The sequence below is a fragment of the Diadema setosum genome, chromosome 19 (genome assembly GCF_964275005.1).
Source record: "Diadema setosum chromosome 19, eeDiaSeto1, whole genome shotgun sequence".
NCBI classification, from domain to species: Eukaryota; Metazoa; Echinodermata; class Echinoidea; order Diadematoida; family Diadematidae; genus Diadema; species Diadema setosum.
In genome coordinates, this window is record NC_092703.1 from 27552980 (window position 1) to 27572116 (window position 19137).

Consider the following 19137-nt stretch of genomic DNA (forward strand, 5'->3'; position numbering starts at 1 on the left):
TGCTCAAAGATATCGTCGCGTACCGTACATACTGCATCAACACAATATCGTAATGAATGATGAAAGTTGATTAGGAGTCACATAAACATATATTCAAATTAGAACAGTTATGCATAAGATATATAAGATATATTTTAATTCTGCTTCACTCCCCCGCATTATAATGTCATATATTTCAACGTCATAATTGCGCATAATTGTTACTGCTCGGTCGCTTGATTTGCAACTGCAATCTCTTTGACCTGTTTGCAACTGTATTATCGTGTTCGTGATGATTACTAATCCCTTTCCATGCAGACTCCAATGTGTTCATTTATGAAAGTGAAAGTGGAAATAGATGTGAAATGTATTGTAGAATGAAAGCGAGACATAGTACCCCGATCCCACAGATTCTTTTTTTTTTTTTCTCATCGATCACTCGTCGGTGGTAAAGTTTGTTGGTTCCGTCCACCCATCGAAGTGTATATTATCGCAGTCTGATGAACGCGTAGTGTTAGTCGACTATTACGTCAATGTCAGGCATGTCGAGTGTGATCATCACTGCAAGATCTTGGCTCATTGCTCATCGGATCACGCCCGAAATGTTTGACACACCTGACCTGATAGTCGACCTGTTGTCAGGTTCATCTGACTGCGATCCGATACACTGCAATGGGTGGCCGTAAGCAAAACAACAACAACAATAACAAAGAATACCAAAAAAAATCTTTTCTGACGACTTGCATGACCAATGAGACCAAAAAAAACCGACAAAAAAATCTCTGTGGACGAAGGTATCGAATAAAAGGAAAAACTGTTGAATCATTACAATTACGCCAAGCAAGGTATATAGCGTTTGGAACCGTCCATGTAGAACAGGTTTACAATGGATGTGGAAGAACAGCGCATTAACCCTAAAAGGGCCTGGGGGGCGGCATCTGCCCCCCCCCCCCCCCCCCTTCGACGTTTCGCGCTATAATTCTGTAACGCGAGAAGGCCTCGTCGCGAGGCTTCTTGACTTTGTTTGTTCAAGTCTCGCGCAACTTTTGAGACCAAATTTGCAACGTCCGCGCATACTTTTGCGAAACCACGCCCATTTTTGTAACGGAATGTCGCCCCAAAATGGGCACAATTTTGTGATTTTGTGTACATTTCCTATGGAAAACGGTGCTCTGTCATGAAAGTCATAAAAACCTGATTATTTTTACAATTAATCACTTTCATTGATTAATTTTGCGTTGATTATGGTAGAAAAGTGGTCAGCGACAATTTCCAATGAAAAAACAAAGAAAAAAAAAAACAAAAGTTGAAAAACAAAGAAATACACGTCCACTTTCTTCTCAGCTCGAGACTTGCAAGGGAGATGAACTATTATTACGTCATCAAGTCACAGTGCAGTGAGTTCGTTTAGTGATTCACATGTCTATTTATTTTGCAGTCCGAGTTTCGGCGCCATTATCCGTCTGCTTTCTGTAGGTCCATGCTTTGACACATAGCAGGGTCGATAATCGTTCGGCATCTTTGTTTGGGCAGGAGTACTAGTCCGGAAGGCGCGAAGAAAGGATACCCTCCTATATGATACTAACCGGCACAGGTGAGACCCGCAGAGCAAAATTAATACACACGTCTCCAGGACCTCATCGTGATCTCCTCACTCGATACTAGCAATATCGCCCTCTACTGACTACGTGTGTCATAATCGTACCAATACTTACATGTACCTCTTCAAGGCTGTGTATTGGCCACGGTTCTCTAAAAAGGCATAACTATTACTATAGAACCAGCGGTGACAGGCACTCATTTTATCAGTCTCGGTGGAGAGGGACTAAAAGAATGGACAATCTACGTGCCGGACAGGATCCATGCCCATCGCAGACTCATCGCTTCAAGGGCCCAGACACTTAATTGATATATCATTATAATAGGCCTACTTATTTGTGTAAAACCCTTCTAAAGTATTATCCATTCCCGTTTTTATTGACTACTTATGTTAAGATTTTTTACTTTTACGTATTATATGTTATTGATTACGTTGCGATGGAGGAAAATAAAAGATGAAATGAAATAAAATGATTATCAACGTTGTTGTTGTTTTAACTTAAATGGGCATTCCAGACGATTTTCATATTTTCAAATCATGTAGGGCCTATACATAAATCAACACCTCCATGTACAGATTTGTGGAATGTATTGTGGTTCTTGAGCAGAGTAACAATACTCTGAAAAACCTTCAACAGATTACGCTGAACAAGGATGATGACATACAGGAGGTTCACATGATTATTTCAGAAATGTAGTTTGCAGTGTAATTCCATTACAATACCACTTGCTTTCCGTTCACCTGTGTATAATCTATGCATGTCTTCTTCTTTTGCTCTGCTTCCTTGAGCCCTAACTCATGCACTCTTATGGTGACCCTGCCATGTCATCATCCTTGTTCATCGCAATTTGTTATAAATTTCAAAAATATTCTTATTCTTCGTCCCAATTATCATACATTTTGAAACTCTGTCCTCAGTATAACTAATTCATAGCTGTTCAAATGTAAAAGGCTGAAAATCAGTCTGAGGTCTCCTTCAATTGTGTTAGTCTCCTACTTCTAAACGGTACAATCAACGGTAACATTTATCTTGAATCCTTGTCACCAAATTCCAAAGGGAAAATGTGATGAAGAGCATAAGAAAACGTTTTTTGCAATCACATGGAAAATCAACCACAGACAAAAAAAAAAGGTAACTACCAAGTACAGTGATGGACAAATACTATGAACTTGACTCCGACAGGTAGGTGAAATTATATAATAGCTACATGATTATGGATAAACAGAAACTAAGGCAAAATGAAAGGATAGAAAATGGAGAGTATAATCTAATCTGGACGCATACTGTAGAAGACGGAAGGCTATCTTGAATTGTAGATTCTTACAAAATGTTGGTCCAATGTTAATCAGTGCCTTTGTTTGCTTAGTGTGCATGCTGCTGCGGCATCAAAAAAAAAAAAAAAAACAGAGGTGAAAAGGAATATGAATCAATGCTTAAAGGGGATGGCTAGTAACTGATCAGTGGTAATGCTGGGGGATGATTGTTCCAATCCTTGTGGGATTCATTTAAGAGTACATTATAATAAATATCTATTGTTGTGTGAAAATTATTTGCTTCAGAATGGTCTCATATTCAAGTAATGTCACTGTACAGGCATGCTAACCTGGAAACATTAAACTGCACATTACTTGAATATGAGACCATTCTGAAGCAAATAATTTTCACACAACAATAGATATATAATGTACTCTTAAATGAATCCCACAAGGATTGGAACAATCATCCCCAGCATTCCACTGAATCGCTCCACTGATCAGTTACTAGCCATCCCCTTTAACAAGATTCTGCAATCCACCCATGTCTATTGTATGCCCCATGATATTCCTTAAGCAATGGATTGCAGCAATTGCAAAAGTGTGAGTGTAGAGACGTGAGACCATGTTACTCAAGTTACAGTCACTTTTGTTTCCAGACGTAACTTCAGCTAAGTGTATAACATAAGTGTCTTCGGAGGTTAACGTCATCTGTGAGAAACCATGATTGTTATCGCCTTCGAAAGGAATGCATAATGGGGGGGGGGGTCCTCTCGTCTGGGGCTCCTTTGGAGTCCAGTAATATGTGCTTTGGGGCTTGTTTTTGCTTTCATTTTGTGCGTGTATCTTTGTATGTATTGTTAAGGTTGACACACAGCAACTTGCAGTCGCCTCTATCACGTACATAATTATACTACTTTATGTATATATGAAAGAACGGAGATGGTGTATCTTGCTTATTTTTTCCTTTGTCCAATCATTATTCTTTTTACATGAAAAGGCCTGTATCAAGTTTACATAATTATCTTAGGTAATTATAAATTTCCAATTACCCTTTTCAACAGAATTCTCCGGGTTTAGTGTCTCAACTTGAATTTCTGCCAAGTGAGTCATGAATGAAGCTAAATGCGGATCAATGACGTAGAAATTCCTTATCTTCTTGGCTGTATCTCTGTTAATTCTGTGCCGTCAAACGTCCGTGCCAAGTTTTACAGTTGTAAGGGAAGAGTAGCATATCGATCCTCACCTATACAGCTTTAGACAGGTTAGTAATAGATGCACATTTATGGACGCTGCTTCCCGATGCTCCGGTACAGAGCGATCTATTCAACACGCATGTTCCTCCACTACACGGCATCTTAATTGCTGAATCCAATTAGTTTACATTAGCTATAGTAATTGTGGTGTCAGGCAAACCCTGGAGAAAGTCTCAAATTGATCTAGGACTGTGCCATATTGAAGTACACATGCATTGATAAAAAAAGGATGCATGAATTCTGTCTGTGAACATGTAACTTCAATTCGTGACATATTGACGGTGCACCACAACATCATTTAAATAACTTCTTCCAAGATATTTTCCCCTCTTTGGTTTTTTTGTTTTTGTTTTGTTTCTTTTCTGTTGATTTTCCATGACTCCGCACGAAGTGTCGCCGGAGGCATAATATTTTCGGGTTGTCCGTCCGTCCGTCCGTCCGTAGTAAATTTTGAAACTTTGTGGACAGCATAACTAAAAACTGTTTGAGGTATCCTAATGAGACTTGGCATGTATATGTATGAGTGAGTGAAGTTATGCCTATCAACTTTTGAGTGCACATGCTCAAGGCCAAAGGTCAAAGGTCATGGTCAAATGTTCAAAATTTTACTATTTCCCCTATATCTTTGCAATGCCTGCAGCTATTTCCTTGGAACTTAGTGTATTGCCTGATGAAGATTCTCTAGAGAAACTTTTGGTTAGGTCAAAGGTCAAGTGAAAATGCTAAAATTTCACTTTTTTCTGCCTATCTCGGAAATGGTTCAAGGTTTCTTCATAGAATTTAGTACATTTGTATACTTCCTGACAGCGATCATCTCGGGAATTTTGAGGTCATGGGTCAAAGGCCAAGGTCAACTCCTCAATAGTTTAGTATTTTCCTCATATCTTTGCAATGCCTGAAGTTATTCTTGAAACTTAGTGTATACATGGATTGCCTGATAAAGATTCTCTCGACAAAATTTTGGGCCATGTGGTCAAAGGTCAAAGGTCAAAGTCAATTCAAAATGTCAATTTTATTTCCCTATTATTTATGTGGGGGCGCTGTGGCATAGTGGATAAGACTCCCGACTCCCGCTCGGAGGACCCGAGTTCGAATCCCGCCCAGCGCTTACGTCCTTGGACAAGATGTCTTACCCACTATGTCCCTCTCGACCCAGGTGTATAAATGGGTACCTAGCAACGCTGGGGTAATAATAATGGCAGGGCCCTCTGGTAGAGCAGTGGCAAACACTGAAGAGGCTACCCTGGGTAAATAAGACCTTATTATTATTATTATTATTATGCAATGGCTGAGGGTATTTTCTTGAAACTTTGTGTATAGATTATGCATTGCTTGATAAAGATTCTCCAGAGAAATTTTGGGCAGTAAGGTCAAAGGTCAAAGGTCAAGTGAGAATTCTCGCTTCTTCCTCCATATTTTGGAAGTGCATGGCTCAAGGTATCATGAAACTTATATATATACTTTTGCATGTACTTCCTGATAGTGATTCTCTTGGGAATTTTAGAGTCATGGGGTCGAAGGTCAAGGGTCAAAGGCCAGGTCAAAATGCTAACATTTTACTATTTTATGCTGAAATTACACTTTTTTCCATACATACCAAAATTACTCAATGCATAAACTTATAAAAAGGTCGAGTAAAACTACTAAAATCCCAAAATACCTGCTCTCTTAAACAATATAGGCATTCATCCAATTAAACCTAGTTCAAGGAAAGTGAACCCTCAACACATTTGTGACAAACATGTCATTTCAATATTTGGCCAGTTATGTGAAACTGTCGTCACACATTGTTAAGATGTACTATAGACCTATTGGAAGAACCAAACATAATGGCGGAGGCATACCAGTCGCCATAGCGACGCTAGTTTTTGGTGTGTGTGTGTGTGTGTATGTGTGTGTGTTTGTGGTTGTGTGTACTGTTGTTGTTGTTTTTTTTTTTGCCTTGTCTCTTCTCTTTTTCCTTTCTTTCTTTTGCGTTTTTTTTTTCTGTTCCTCGCTTAGTGACAGGAATGGTTTCTTTCTTTGGCATATACTTCAAGACCATTGTCATAGTTCAAATAATATGATCACTTTACAGGGCCTATCAATTCCGTTTTCGGTGTGTAGCATGAGGTTATTGTATGCACACATACACATACACACACACATTGTATTACACATACATTATGCAGGGCTCGACACTAACGGTGGCCCGGTGGCCACCAAAAATGAAAGTCGGGCCACCAAATTTCAAAAAAGGGCAAATTTGGTGGCCCGCGCCTCCGGCAACCTAAATTTTTGAAAAGTATTTGTTATGTCAATAGATTCGTAACTTTTTGCGCCGGAAATTAGCAGTTAAATTTGTTTAAAGGATGGATGAAAAGGACCGAATGAGTGCCTGAAAGTGAGTGTTAGAGTTTGTCGGAGTTTGTTTATTATGAGTAGATATGTCCAACTTCCAATTCTTACTATGATAAAACTTAAATATTTGACTCATTAAAAAAACAGAACTTTTAATGTTTGTTTGTTTGTTTGTTTGTTTGTTTTTTTTTTGGGGGGGGGCACCTAACAAAAAGTTAGTGTGGAGCCCTGCATTATGTATATCTATCTATCTATCTTTACATGTATATATATATATATATATATGTCATATATATATATATATATATATATATATATAATATATATATATAGAGAGAGAGAGGTGACCAGATAGATGTGTATACACATGTATCATATATTCATATATAAATACATTTATACACATGCAAGCGTTCAGGCAATCCACTCGTAAACGTGCATATCCGATTTCGTCAATCGAACACAAGAGTAATTTAAACTATCATTGAGCACAAATGAACCGAAACAGAGAATTCGCGGTTAATTTACAGGGATGTCTAGACGATGATGATAAAGTAAAGAAAAAGACAGGGAGAGAAAGGCAAAGAGAGCAAAGGGTGGAAAACAGAGAGGGGTTGAGTAGGAAGATACCATTCTTGTCTCGATTTCTCCGAGCCAATATGATCAAAAATATTTTGTTTTGGCCTCACACTCGAGGGATGTAATGCGCGGGAAAATCGAGTTCCCCTGAAAATTGAGCCGAAAGACAAACAGATGGACGAGAATGGAGAACACTTATACTGGTGTAGGTTGTCCTCGAATAACTGGCGATTTGGTTTCTATAAGTCCCGACTTCCTCCTCAGCCCTACCGATTATACAGTCAAGAGGATTTTTTTTTTTCTTTACCATGTTAACGGTGTCTTCTTCTCATTACTAGGATAATGCCCGCTTGTGGAGTCATCGGGGAATACCAAGCATAATATAGAGAAGTTTAAAACATGACTGCAACCAAGTCCTGCCTGTTGGGAAATGTGTTCAGGCTGATCGCTGATGTGTTCCGATAAGACTTGTCCATTCGCCTTTGTATACATGTAAGGTCGGAGATAGAGATTGACAATGAATAATGACTACAGCTCACAGAGAAAAATATAGTAATACAATCAAATACGAAATAATCACAATTTACACTCTATATAAAGCTGCATCAGACAAATAGAAGAGTTTCATCGCAAAATGAGTTAACTCCATTCTTGTTAATTTGAGATATTTGCGATTAAACACCTGTTAAACGTACTAAAAACAAAGACAATAATAAGAAAACATATCGGATTTTTCAATCATAACTTCAAAAATATTCCTCGTTATGCAATAAGCGAGGTATCATTGGAAAGGTTTTATTTTGTTCTATCTGATGATGGACATACTTAGAAATAATGTGTAAGAATGGCGCTTAGGCTTTTTGCGATCAAACTCTTCAATTAAGAAACTTAACATATATAACTGAAACAGTTTTGACTCAACGTTTTAAGTCTCTTCGCCTGATTGGTCGAAATAATGATTTCATTATTAACCGGAAATAACAATGTTGCAGGGCCAGGGGGAAAGTTGCAAGTCGGAGTATGATGGTATGATGGATCAGTACAACACACGACCACATGCTAGCTGGCAAATGTGATTGTTTCGTCATACCGGAAGAGACTGCAATGTTCCAACTCGTATTGCATGACTTATGTCTTCGGGGAATCTGCTATTAAGCCCAGGATTTGAAATGCTATTTTGAGAAGGTAATATCATGTGGCAAAACTTCGTCTTCTGGACTTATGTAACTCCTTCAATGGCATTTTCCAATCCTCCGGATGCGTCACTCGGCATGTTCCCTCCAACGCAAAATCACTCGTCTACGTGACGTTTTTCAATCATGTCTATAGATTATGCATTTCTAAAGAAAGATTGAGACATAATAATGTCGTAATTTAGAGCATCGTGAATTGTCACGCGACTCTATTGATTATTAAGTTTCGTGATAAGCGCACACATCTTCTTCATTTTATTCAATGTCTTTTGAACCTAAAAGCTTGGTGGAAAGGGGTGCGGATGTATGAATATACGACCGTCTTTGAAAAAAAAAATATCCGTTCGACCCCACCTCGACGTCACATCGTTGGGTTTGTATTATCGTGTATTTTTGTAATGATTTGTACTATTCTCTGTCAGTGTTTATAACAAAGGCAGAGTAAAATCACGAAAATTCAAAGTACCGTATAATCTCTATCATTTGAGGTTTTTATATTCATTAACAATCATTTGCTTCTGATGAACGTTTTTAAAGAGCCTCCCAATTGCCTAAATGCATTGTAAAAAACGAATCCTTATGTCCGCAACCTATTTAGAAGCTCAGTTTTTCTCTTGGAAATTGGCAAATATAATATTATGTCACTTTCTTTCTAACTTGTGCATACGGAATGAATTAAACAATTTCTAATATCTTTTTTTTTCCAGTATGATATGATAGCAGTGAAATCCAGGTTGTGCAGTTTTGATGACAAAGTGATACATACAAAGGCAAATTCTTCCAGGACTTAATGGGTTAAAGAGTACTAAGGAGAAAACTTTTCTATGGGTTTTGTTGTTGTTGTTGTTGTTGTTGTTGTTGCTGTTGTTGTTGTTGTTGTTGTTGTTGCTAAATAACTAGAAATGTTGGTTTTTATGAATTTAGCGAGATTACCCCTGCTGGAAAGAACACAGTGCTGTCTCACAGTGTGAAACACAATGTGGAACACCTTGTGAAATCTCTTTTTAAATTCGAACGCTTTATAAAATAAGATTGTGCTCACGGACTGTGAATCATCAATTAACATTACTATTTGAAGACTCTGAAAAGCCACACCACAGTGTGATATTTATCTTTGATTCGAGCATTAAGCTGACTACGTAAACACGTCGTGAACACACTGTGGGAGGCTTTGTTCTTTAGAGCGGGGAAGGTAAGCAATTTGTTGACAACAACAACGAGCTTGATATAAGAGCTTGATATGGCTTTATGCCTTTAATTGTAGAGACGACTTGGTGACGTCATCACCTCCAATTCCTATCACAAATTATCATGTCACCGACGTCACTGTTTTTATGGACGGTGTAAACTCGAAAATCCGGTTACAGCTCGTTATTCCGAAGGTTCGTTATTCCGAAGGCTCTTCAGTCCGAAGATTCGTTATTTCGAAGGTCCGTTTTTCCGAATTTCATTTTCGGATGAACAAATCCTCGGAATAACGAACCTTCGGAATAACGCCACAAATGTTCGGATTAACGAACCCTTTTTCATTTTCGGACTAATGAACCTCTAGGTATAGGGAATTTGCGTGTTTCGGATTAACGAACCTTCGGAATATCGAACCTTCGGAATAACGAACAGCGCCCGAAAATCCCGTAACTTTCCCATTCTGCTGCTATGTTAAAGGGATGGCTAGTAAACATCAGTGGGAATCAGTGGGAATGCTGGGGGATGATTGTTCAATCCTTGTGGGATTCATTTAAGAGTACATTATATATCTATCGTTGTGTGAAAATTATTTACTTCAGAATGGTCTCATATTCATTTGATTACCACTTCATTGGTTACAAGTCAAAGATCGCATTATTTTTAAGATTTTACTTCTGACTTTTCATTGTATTCAGGGCACTGCTCCTCAGTATAACATTGACTTACTCCATAATTACATCCCTGCTATAGATCCCTACGCTCATCCAACTTCGGTTCTCTTATAATTCCAAGATTCTCTACAATATAGGGCACACGTGTCTTTGCCCATGCTGCTCCCACCTTATGGAATAACTTACCTTCAGCCATTAAAAAAAAAAAAATTGTTCTTCATCAGACTCCTTTAAAAGCAGTCTAAAAACTCATCTGTTTAATGCCTCCTTTTGAATACTTATTACTTTGAATTTTGTATGTTCTTTACCTCCTTCACTTTCTCTTCCTCCTGCGCCTAGAGCACTCTACAGAGTGGATTCGGCGCTATATAAATCATATCAATTATATTATTAATATATATTCAAGTAATGTGCAGTTTAATGTTTCACGGGCCGTTAACGATCGCCCCGTCACTGTACAGGCATGCTAACCTGGAAACACCAATAGATATATAATGTACTCTTAAATGAATCCCACGAGGATTGGAACAATCATCCCCCAGCATTTCCACAGTGATCAGTTACTAGCCATCCCCTTTAAAAGGCTACGATACGACCTTCTTATTGAAAGCTCACACTTGAAAGCATAAGGAATTTCCTGTATCAAAATATACACATACATATACACGGAATTTCCTTTAAAACACACACACACACACACACACACACACACACACACACACACACACACACACACACACACATAGAACCAACATAGACACCCACGTGCAGTGACCACGACACACACAATTCACTGGCCAGCACAACCGCAACACCATCGTGGTTTAGAACCCACCGTTTTCCCTTTTTTGGTACATACGAGCATTTATTAAGATGATCGAAGAACCGGGTAGCTATGGCGGGAATTCCTTTGAACAGTTCTACAAGAGGGCAGTGAACTTTCACACGGACGCCAAACTTGGCGTGAACCCTCTAAAATTCCCCCGAATACTTTGTCCCGGAAAGCGGAGTCACACGGCATTGTCATCGGTGCGAACGTTTTCAGATCATTGAAGACCCCCCATCCCCCCCCCCCCCCCATCCCGTCGCAAAATTTGAAAGTCACAGGTAACTTAAATGAAGATTTACTTGTCATGTCCACGTAGGGCTGCCTTTAATGATGAATTCAACTTCTCATTTTCTTTTCAAATTACATGAAAGTAGACCAATTCAGATTAAATCATTATTCCATCACATATTCGAATAATGTGCAAATATAAATTAGGTAGCTTCAGAAGCACACTATATACCACTAACGATGTCCACGACACATCACCATAAAAGTAATGTGATATTTTCTTCAAAAACATTAATTATAATCGCGAGATTCTGAAATTTATATAGATTAGATAATAAATATGTTAAAATTTATTCTTTCCCAAGGTGGCTGCGACACTCGGAGACTGATCGCTTGAAAAGCCAAGGTTTGTTCGGTGACGTTATTCATTATTCTATAAACAAGCAGGGGCCACTCTCAAATAACCGGACGTTATTTTTTACTATTGACTAAACACCATATATGACCACCTAGCAAATAACTCCATGAAACCGTGAAAATAATAAGTATATTAGATACATATCACATGCAAATCAGATGATGGGGTGTACATTTTCCTGGCAGGTACTCCCATGTAGCCTTTACACATAGGCCTACCTTTACTGATACCTTCCTTGACATTAGATCATACAGGGGGAAAAATGTATTCTTCGAGTCATTTTCATGATTTTGTTGGAATTGTTGTGTTGGAATATCCCTGGCACTGTGTATTTTAGAGGTAGAGGCATCAGCATAGCTATCTTACCGAATGTACCCCCCGAACGTGCACAAGCAATTGTATAGGCTGACAACAGCATCGACTCCGTTTATAAACTCACTGTGTGGTGTCGTGCTGATGAAAACGTTATCATTCGATACGTTATCATTCGTTATCATTCGAAACGTTATCATTCGATTGTTTTTTATTCTTTCTTGAGCAAAATGTGATTCGTGTATCAAGATTAAGAGTTTTATGAGTACATTTATAATTGGTGTTGTATTATATTCGTATTATATTTATATAGATATAGGGCCTCATCGACGTCAAGCTCTGCTTATGATGACGGTCCCTTGTATTGATTTCTCCTCTGTTCATAGCTACACAGAGTATGCCTTAATATGTTATTTTGATTCATTATGTCACTATACAGACTGATGTTGTTACGAAAATTATATTTCTTGTATTGATTTGCATGTTAAACTCTCTCTCTTTTCTTTGCATACTCTGTATCACTCTGTTTTCATTTGTAATTGTATTTGGAGGAAGAAAATGCAAAAATAAACCAAACCAAACCAAACCGATGAGGTTCATATTACATTCTCAAGTCCGGTTTCCATTGAACCTCTTGACTAGCACTCGACTGGTCATCTTGTTCCACCATGCTCAATGTGGACCTGTACCATATAGGGATGGTACTGCTGCGGGTAAAGTGAGAAAAAAACTGATAAGAACAAATGGGGGTATAATTATAATCTGCACACACTTTATTCCTTCACAGCGGGCGTCAGCGACCAAGGTTTCTTCGCTCCCGTGATCATTGTGACGCAAATATTTTTCTGATTATTCATGTTACGCAGTTTCTTTTATGAATATTCATGTTCAACGATTTCACTGCTAATAACACATATGTATAATGCCCTTTTACAATCAAGAGGGGTAGCTTATGACAATAATGCAATTTGTCTTGTTCAGGTTTTGGGAAGAAAAACAACACCAACAGAAGTTTGCTTTTTGAAGCAAAAAATACTAATAATTCAACCGGAACGACACAGGTTGGTATACTCTCACTTACAAACCTCTTATACGCGTGTACACGGATATTATACGAAATATTGCATGCAAATATTGTTACAAGCATTGAAATGCATTGAGTAGGTGTATTAAAGAGCTTGTTACAAGGCTCTCAGTCTGGGTAAGAAAAAAACGAAAGTCATAAATTTGAATACATGAGTAAACCGGCTTGTTGTACATTAATATCATACACACGTGCATGCGCATACACGTAATTTCTATTCCCGCAATTGGTGATTAACACATGTTTTGGCCCATTATCCTGGGCCCACCGCGTATCTTGCAACCAGACAGCGCCCTAATTCCCTGTGGTCGGGGAGAAAAACGCAAAATTTAATTAACCAAAACCCTATTATAAGATGCCTTTAGAAAGGGTCTAGGCTATTAACCAGGACCCAAGAAGGCAAGTTTTGACATCCATATCATAATCTACTGCATACTGCATCGTTACAGTCGACTACAAGCTTTTAGGAGTCATGATATAAATCAAGATTGCAGCGTCTAATCATACTCAGAATAATGCTGATGATGATGATAATGATGATAACACAATAACACAAACAACAATAATAATAATAATAATAATGATAATAATAATAATAATAATGATAATAATAATAATAATAATAGTAATGAATAGTAATGATAATAACAAAAACGTCTTATTTATATCAAAGTTAGCCGCCTTTAATAGTGTTACACTCTCCTTCCAGAGGGTCCTGACTTTATCATTGCCCCCAGCATTGCGAAGTACCCATTTATACACCTGGGTCAAAACAAACAAACAAACAAACAAAAATGGGTTAACACGTCTCATCCACAGACGTACAAGAACTTGGCAAGATTCGAACTCGGGGCCTCCGTATGATGAAAGCGAAGACTCGTACCCATATATCGCAGTGCCCCCATTTTAACAATCCGTATTGTACAGAATGATGACTTGATATGGGTCGGAGAGCATCCGGGATATTTCTGACAGCAAAACTCGTAATCCCGCAACCCTGTTGATGATTGTGGATAAGTCTCAGACAGCACTCTAAAAGCACATACCTTGTCAAGACAAAAATTTTTTTTTTTTTTGCTTGAATATCCTGACGTAATGATTTCTTTTTCCGGGCACGTCAAAGACACTTCGAAGCTCTCTTACGCAGCTTCATGTAGTCAAACTTACATTTTTCTGACGCACGTTGTTTGTCATCTGGTATTGACGCATTGAATAGAATAGGAAAATCAATTTTATCGATCTCGCTATAAATTTCGCCGTCTTGTCATTAATTGTAGTATTACTGTCTTCGAAAAAAAAAAATGTTCTCCAACTGCATGGCACAGGTAAACATGATACAATATTCAGCCTCGTGTGCTAATGATCATAAACTGTTGTCGCAGGAAACGATCCTATATATAGTAATTATTGTTCATCAAAAGCAGAAAGCGAAGGAGCTGCTTCCGATGTAGCTTGTCTGTTTTTAGTATATACACCTCCCATCCCCTGGAATAATTTTTGCAGTCACGCACAAGGGATACATGATGGAGTGGATACAGTTATATTCTTCATAGCATCCTGATTAAAAAGCTTGAGTCACACACATAAAGATAACAGAGCCATAATTATAGTACACGCATCTCTGATGTTTTCACATACACTTGACTTAAAGTACCTTTCTCCGGCATTTTCTCAACACGAAGGTTAAAGGGAGTAGGAGTATGGACGCATTTCGCGTGCAACTGACAAAATAATATGCTGGCATACACATGATGATAGCACTCATAGTAATATCGTAACCCCTTAATCACGTTAGGGAAAACAGAGTTAATTGTCACTACGAAGTTGGTATCACGCAAACAAGTATAGCAGCAGTTTTAATAATGATGAAGATGACGAAAAGGATGATGATAATGATAACGATAATGATAATCATCATCATCATCATCATGACAACAATTATGACGGTAGAGATAACAAGAAGACGAAGAATTGAAGGAGAATGACAACGCATGCTGAATAAGATGAGACGTAAGGAAATAAATCGCCCATTATTCTATTCTGACTCTTCTGCTTTAGAAAAATTCAAAACAAAATCCAGATAAAGGAGACTCTGATACTTCAGTCAGCTGATACAAAATAAAAATAAAATCAAAACGGATGTATGATAATGTGGCATCAAGTCAATGTGAATGTTGATACCAGTTTTTTCTAACGATCCAGTTGGTGCTTCCAAATCTTGTCTACACTAATTCGAGGAATATGGAAACGCTAGAATCTTTTCGAATCAAATTTCGTCATGTCCTTTGGGGAAACCTTTTTTGGCATTCAGTTTTTACATCTACAGACAGTAAAATGTATTGCAATACATAACAATTCTTGTCTATTTCACTGGCTGCTATCTGCTTGAATTGAAAATGAATTCTACTTTTTATTCGCAGTATGATGGGTTTCTGTCTGATTCACTTCAGGTGACATCAGGTGACTGCAGGGCCCCGTTTCATAAAAGATGTTAGGATGTCAACTCTTGCTGGAATGACAACTTCCTATAGCAACAGCCAATCAGGAAGCTGCATTCATGTCGTTACCATGACAATTGACATTCCAGCAAGAGTTGTTATCATATCAACTTTTTATGAAACGGGGCCCAGGTAACATTATTATAGGTATGATAGAACACGCACGTAATGCAATACTTTACTACAGTCCGAACCCACGAGAAACCTGAGAGTGTATGCTAGAAAATTATATCCTTTTCACGCTGTGAAAAAGAAAGTATCCAATCACATGCATGTAGACAGCATACACTCTGGATAACTTTTCACTTTCATTCATAAATGCTCAAGTTCATTCATATGATGTGTAAATTGCACATGAAAATATTTCCTGTCCAATTTCTATTAACCTCTATTATAATGTTTTACTTCCTTCACTTATTCAAGGGCAACCCCGCCACCACTCCGCCTCCTCCCCCCAAAACACAAACAAACAAACAAACAAACAAACAAACAAACAGGTGGTCCCCGAAAATCATTGAAACAGGGGTCTTTTAGTACTTTCCGTGAAATATTAAAATTTTCTAATTAGGGATTAGTTTCAACCCATCCCCCCCCCCCCAAAAAAAAAAAATGAATGAAAAAATAAATAGATAAATAAATAAATAAATAGATAAATAAATGAATAAATAAATCCGAAATAGGGGTAGTGCAGCTTCTCGGCGTTTGCCCCGATTCTCCCGGTCATAATGTAGAAAATTTTCGTATAGTGTGCCTAACTTTGAATACTGTCTCGCTGTAAAAAAACGCAATCATCCCCGTTTGTGAAACCATAATTTTTTGCACGGACGTATTTTGCAAATTGTGCCCGACATGATATACCGCAAGGAATCTAATTTGGTGCTGTCCGTATACCTCCCTCCCTCCCCCCCCCCCCTTCAACTGTTCCTTTCCTAATTAGTGACGCCCTTCCTACGACAACACTCAGTTAGTCAGTGTATAGTTTGATTTGGCAGGCGTCATTTGCTTGTAAGATCGTACAGATATAGCACACATTTCATTAGGCCTTGTTTTTGTGTGTGTCTTGGAGGAACGAAATATCACGGTATATCTCAGAGCGCGGAGTAGAAATGCACCACATTGATAGTGGCATCGAAATTAAACATTTAATAAAACTAGGATATAAAATTGTTCTCTTGCTTCCATGCTCTTGACAAGTACAGTCAAAAATGGTCACATGTCATATTTCAAGCACGTCGACGCGATGTCTTCTATGTCGTAACCACCGCATTCTTCGGTACGTCAGCAGATGTATGTATAACAATGCAAAAACCCGAATAACATGCAAACGCGCTGACGACATACTACCTTATTCATCTCTCGAAAAAGGCTTTCAGTCGTTGACATGGGCAAAACATCCATTGAAAATATTACCTTACGTTTGGAATGTATCAAAGTCAGTTGCGATTTCGGAATAGTGAAACTGATTACATATAAACGCAATCAAAGCATTAAACATTTTGTTCCGTCACAAAATAATGAACTTATACGTAAGTATCCTCGCTGAGTACATGAAATTTACATGGCGATAAGCCTTCCGAGGCTGAAACAGTTTCACGCATAACAGACGCAGCTGGTTGGTCCTTGAGATATGCTAGCGAGCCTTTCCTCCAGTTTTTGGCTCTGAAACATACGAGACTCGCAAACATTGTCTTGAAGGCCGCCTTGAAGGCGCGCCTGAAGTGCGGGTTCTGATGCGCGTACACGATAGGATTGATGGCACCGTTGAGAAGTCCAAACGTTTCCGAGGTGCGCTTGATGATAATCCACGAGGTGGTACTGAGCTCGATTGAGTCACGAACGCCCTCACACAGGTATCTCGCTGCCATTGGCAACCAGCAACAGGCGAAGAAAACGACGATGATGCCGATGGTCTTCGTCGCCTTCAGCTGGGCGTCGTCGTCGTTGCCGTTTTCGTCCGCCTCGGCCTTCTTAGCGCTGCTGAGCGTGGCCGCTTTCTCGCGCTCGATGAGCATGACTTTCCAGTGTTTCTTGGCAATGAGATAGATTTTCAGGTAAACGAAGGTGATGACAACCATCCCTATCATGCAAAGAATGACGACCAGGAACGTGAAGCGAGACGATTGTCCGGGCGACCGACACACGGGTTTCAGGGGATCGTCACGCCCGATCGGCAACGACAAGATTCCCAGGCAAAAACTCAACAGCCAGATGAAAGCGACGGTGAAAACAATTCGCCGATGGGTGACTGTCTTGTAATAGCTCAGAGGACTTGTGACTCCGATGTATCTCTCAAACGTAATCGCCATGATGTGGAAGAACGACGCCGCGGCGCACGTGTAAGTCAGGAAAAAGAAATAGCTCCTTGTGCCGTTCGAACACGTGTACTGGTTTTCCACGACCACGGCGTAGATGGAGAGAGGGTACGCGAGCAACGGAAGAGCGATGTCCGCTACGGCGAGAGCGAAGACCAGCTTGTACGTCGGCAGGCGGAGGCTCCTTTCCCGCCAAACGGCAAAGATTACCAGCGAGTTCCCGCCCACGTTGAGAATCCACAGAGGTATGTGAAAGGTGAAAATGAGGGCCAAGTACAGAGGTGTCACGAGACCAGTCGTGTAGTCCGTGGCATTGTACTCCATCGGTTCGGTCTCCATATCGGCAAACAAGCTGGCCCTGTAAGATGAAGCGTGCATAAAATGTGAAAATATTTCCATTTTTCAATTTTATTCTTGTATTTCTAGATGGAAAATACATAAAATATAACAAAACATAATAATACAGAATGTCCAGCTTGAATATATACAAAAAGAAATAGAAATACAAACATAGTACATAGCGGTCGATGTGTCATTTTCAATCAAAGTAAAAGAATGCAAAGAGAAATACGATGGAACCTACTAAAAAGCAAAGCTTGTTGAATGTAGGTCCCAACAAAAGTCTAGTGTGAGAACAGGATGAGGAGCACGGGTACAACTAAAGACCAAACTAAAGGATAACCAAAGAGAATGACTATTAATACTCGGGGGTACAGAAGATTCTTCTCACATCATTTTATGTGTATGATAAAATGAGGACAAGTAACCACATGCTGCACACAAGCAGTTGCTCTAATAGCAATTTTGACATGGGAGTGATAATGTGAATGCGACATAATTTTAGGGTTTAAACATTCCGGCTTACATTGACACGGGGAAAGAGTCGGAAAATGGAAGACATGAATCAATAATTCCTATATGTGATATACCAGCCAGCTGCAATGCTGCATGAAAAAGGAAAGAAAGAAAATATTATCCAACAGTACCCATACATACATAGGGCTTTCAATTCACTGTCATTCTCATCAGCAATCTCCTGTCGCATCTTATTCTACATAGCGGAAGAAATCCTCTACTCGTCGGATGATATCGAGATCTGTACTGCGTGTCCTCCTAACATTGTTTTTTTTTCTTAAATCGTTTGAAGGAAAGCGTAATTAATTTAGATCCTTTCGAAGCGGTCATCAAAGTTCCCACCCGAGTCCAAATCAGTCGAGCCTCTAAAGGAGACGGAAGTTACTCCGTGCAATGATAATAGATACATCCGGAATGGATATCCCGCCCGTCGCACTTGAAGTCTGTTCGTGGAGGGATTCATATTGCATGACCATTCTATCAGCATTTTTCGGTTCAATTTTTATAACGCTTTCCCTACAGTTCACAAAAGTAGAAAAGA

General features: G+C 39.0%; 1 protein-coding gene across 1 annotated transcript; it reads right to left on the reverse strand.

Moving 5' to 3' along the window:
- Nucleotides 1–16949: 16949 nt before the first annotated feature.
- On the reverse strand, nucleotides 16950–18080 carry LOC140242259 (histamine H2 receptor-like). The gene has a single exon (XM_072322004.1). It carries the CDS (start codon nucleotides 18078–18080, stop codon nucleotides 16950–16952), a length of 1131 nt encoding a protein of 376 aa, XP_072178105.1.
- Between the last annotated feature and the right edge of the window lie 1057 nt (nucleotides 18081–19137).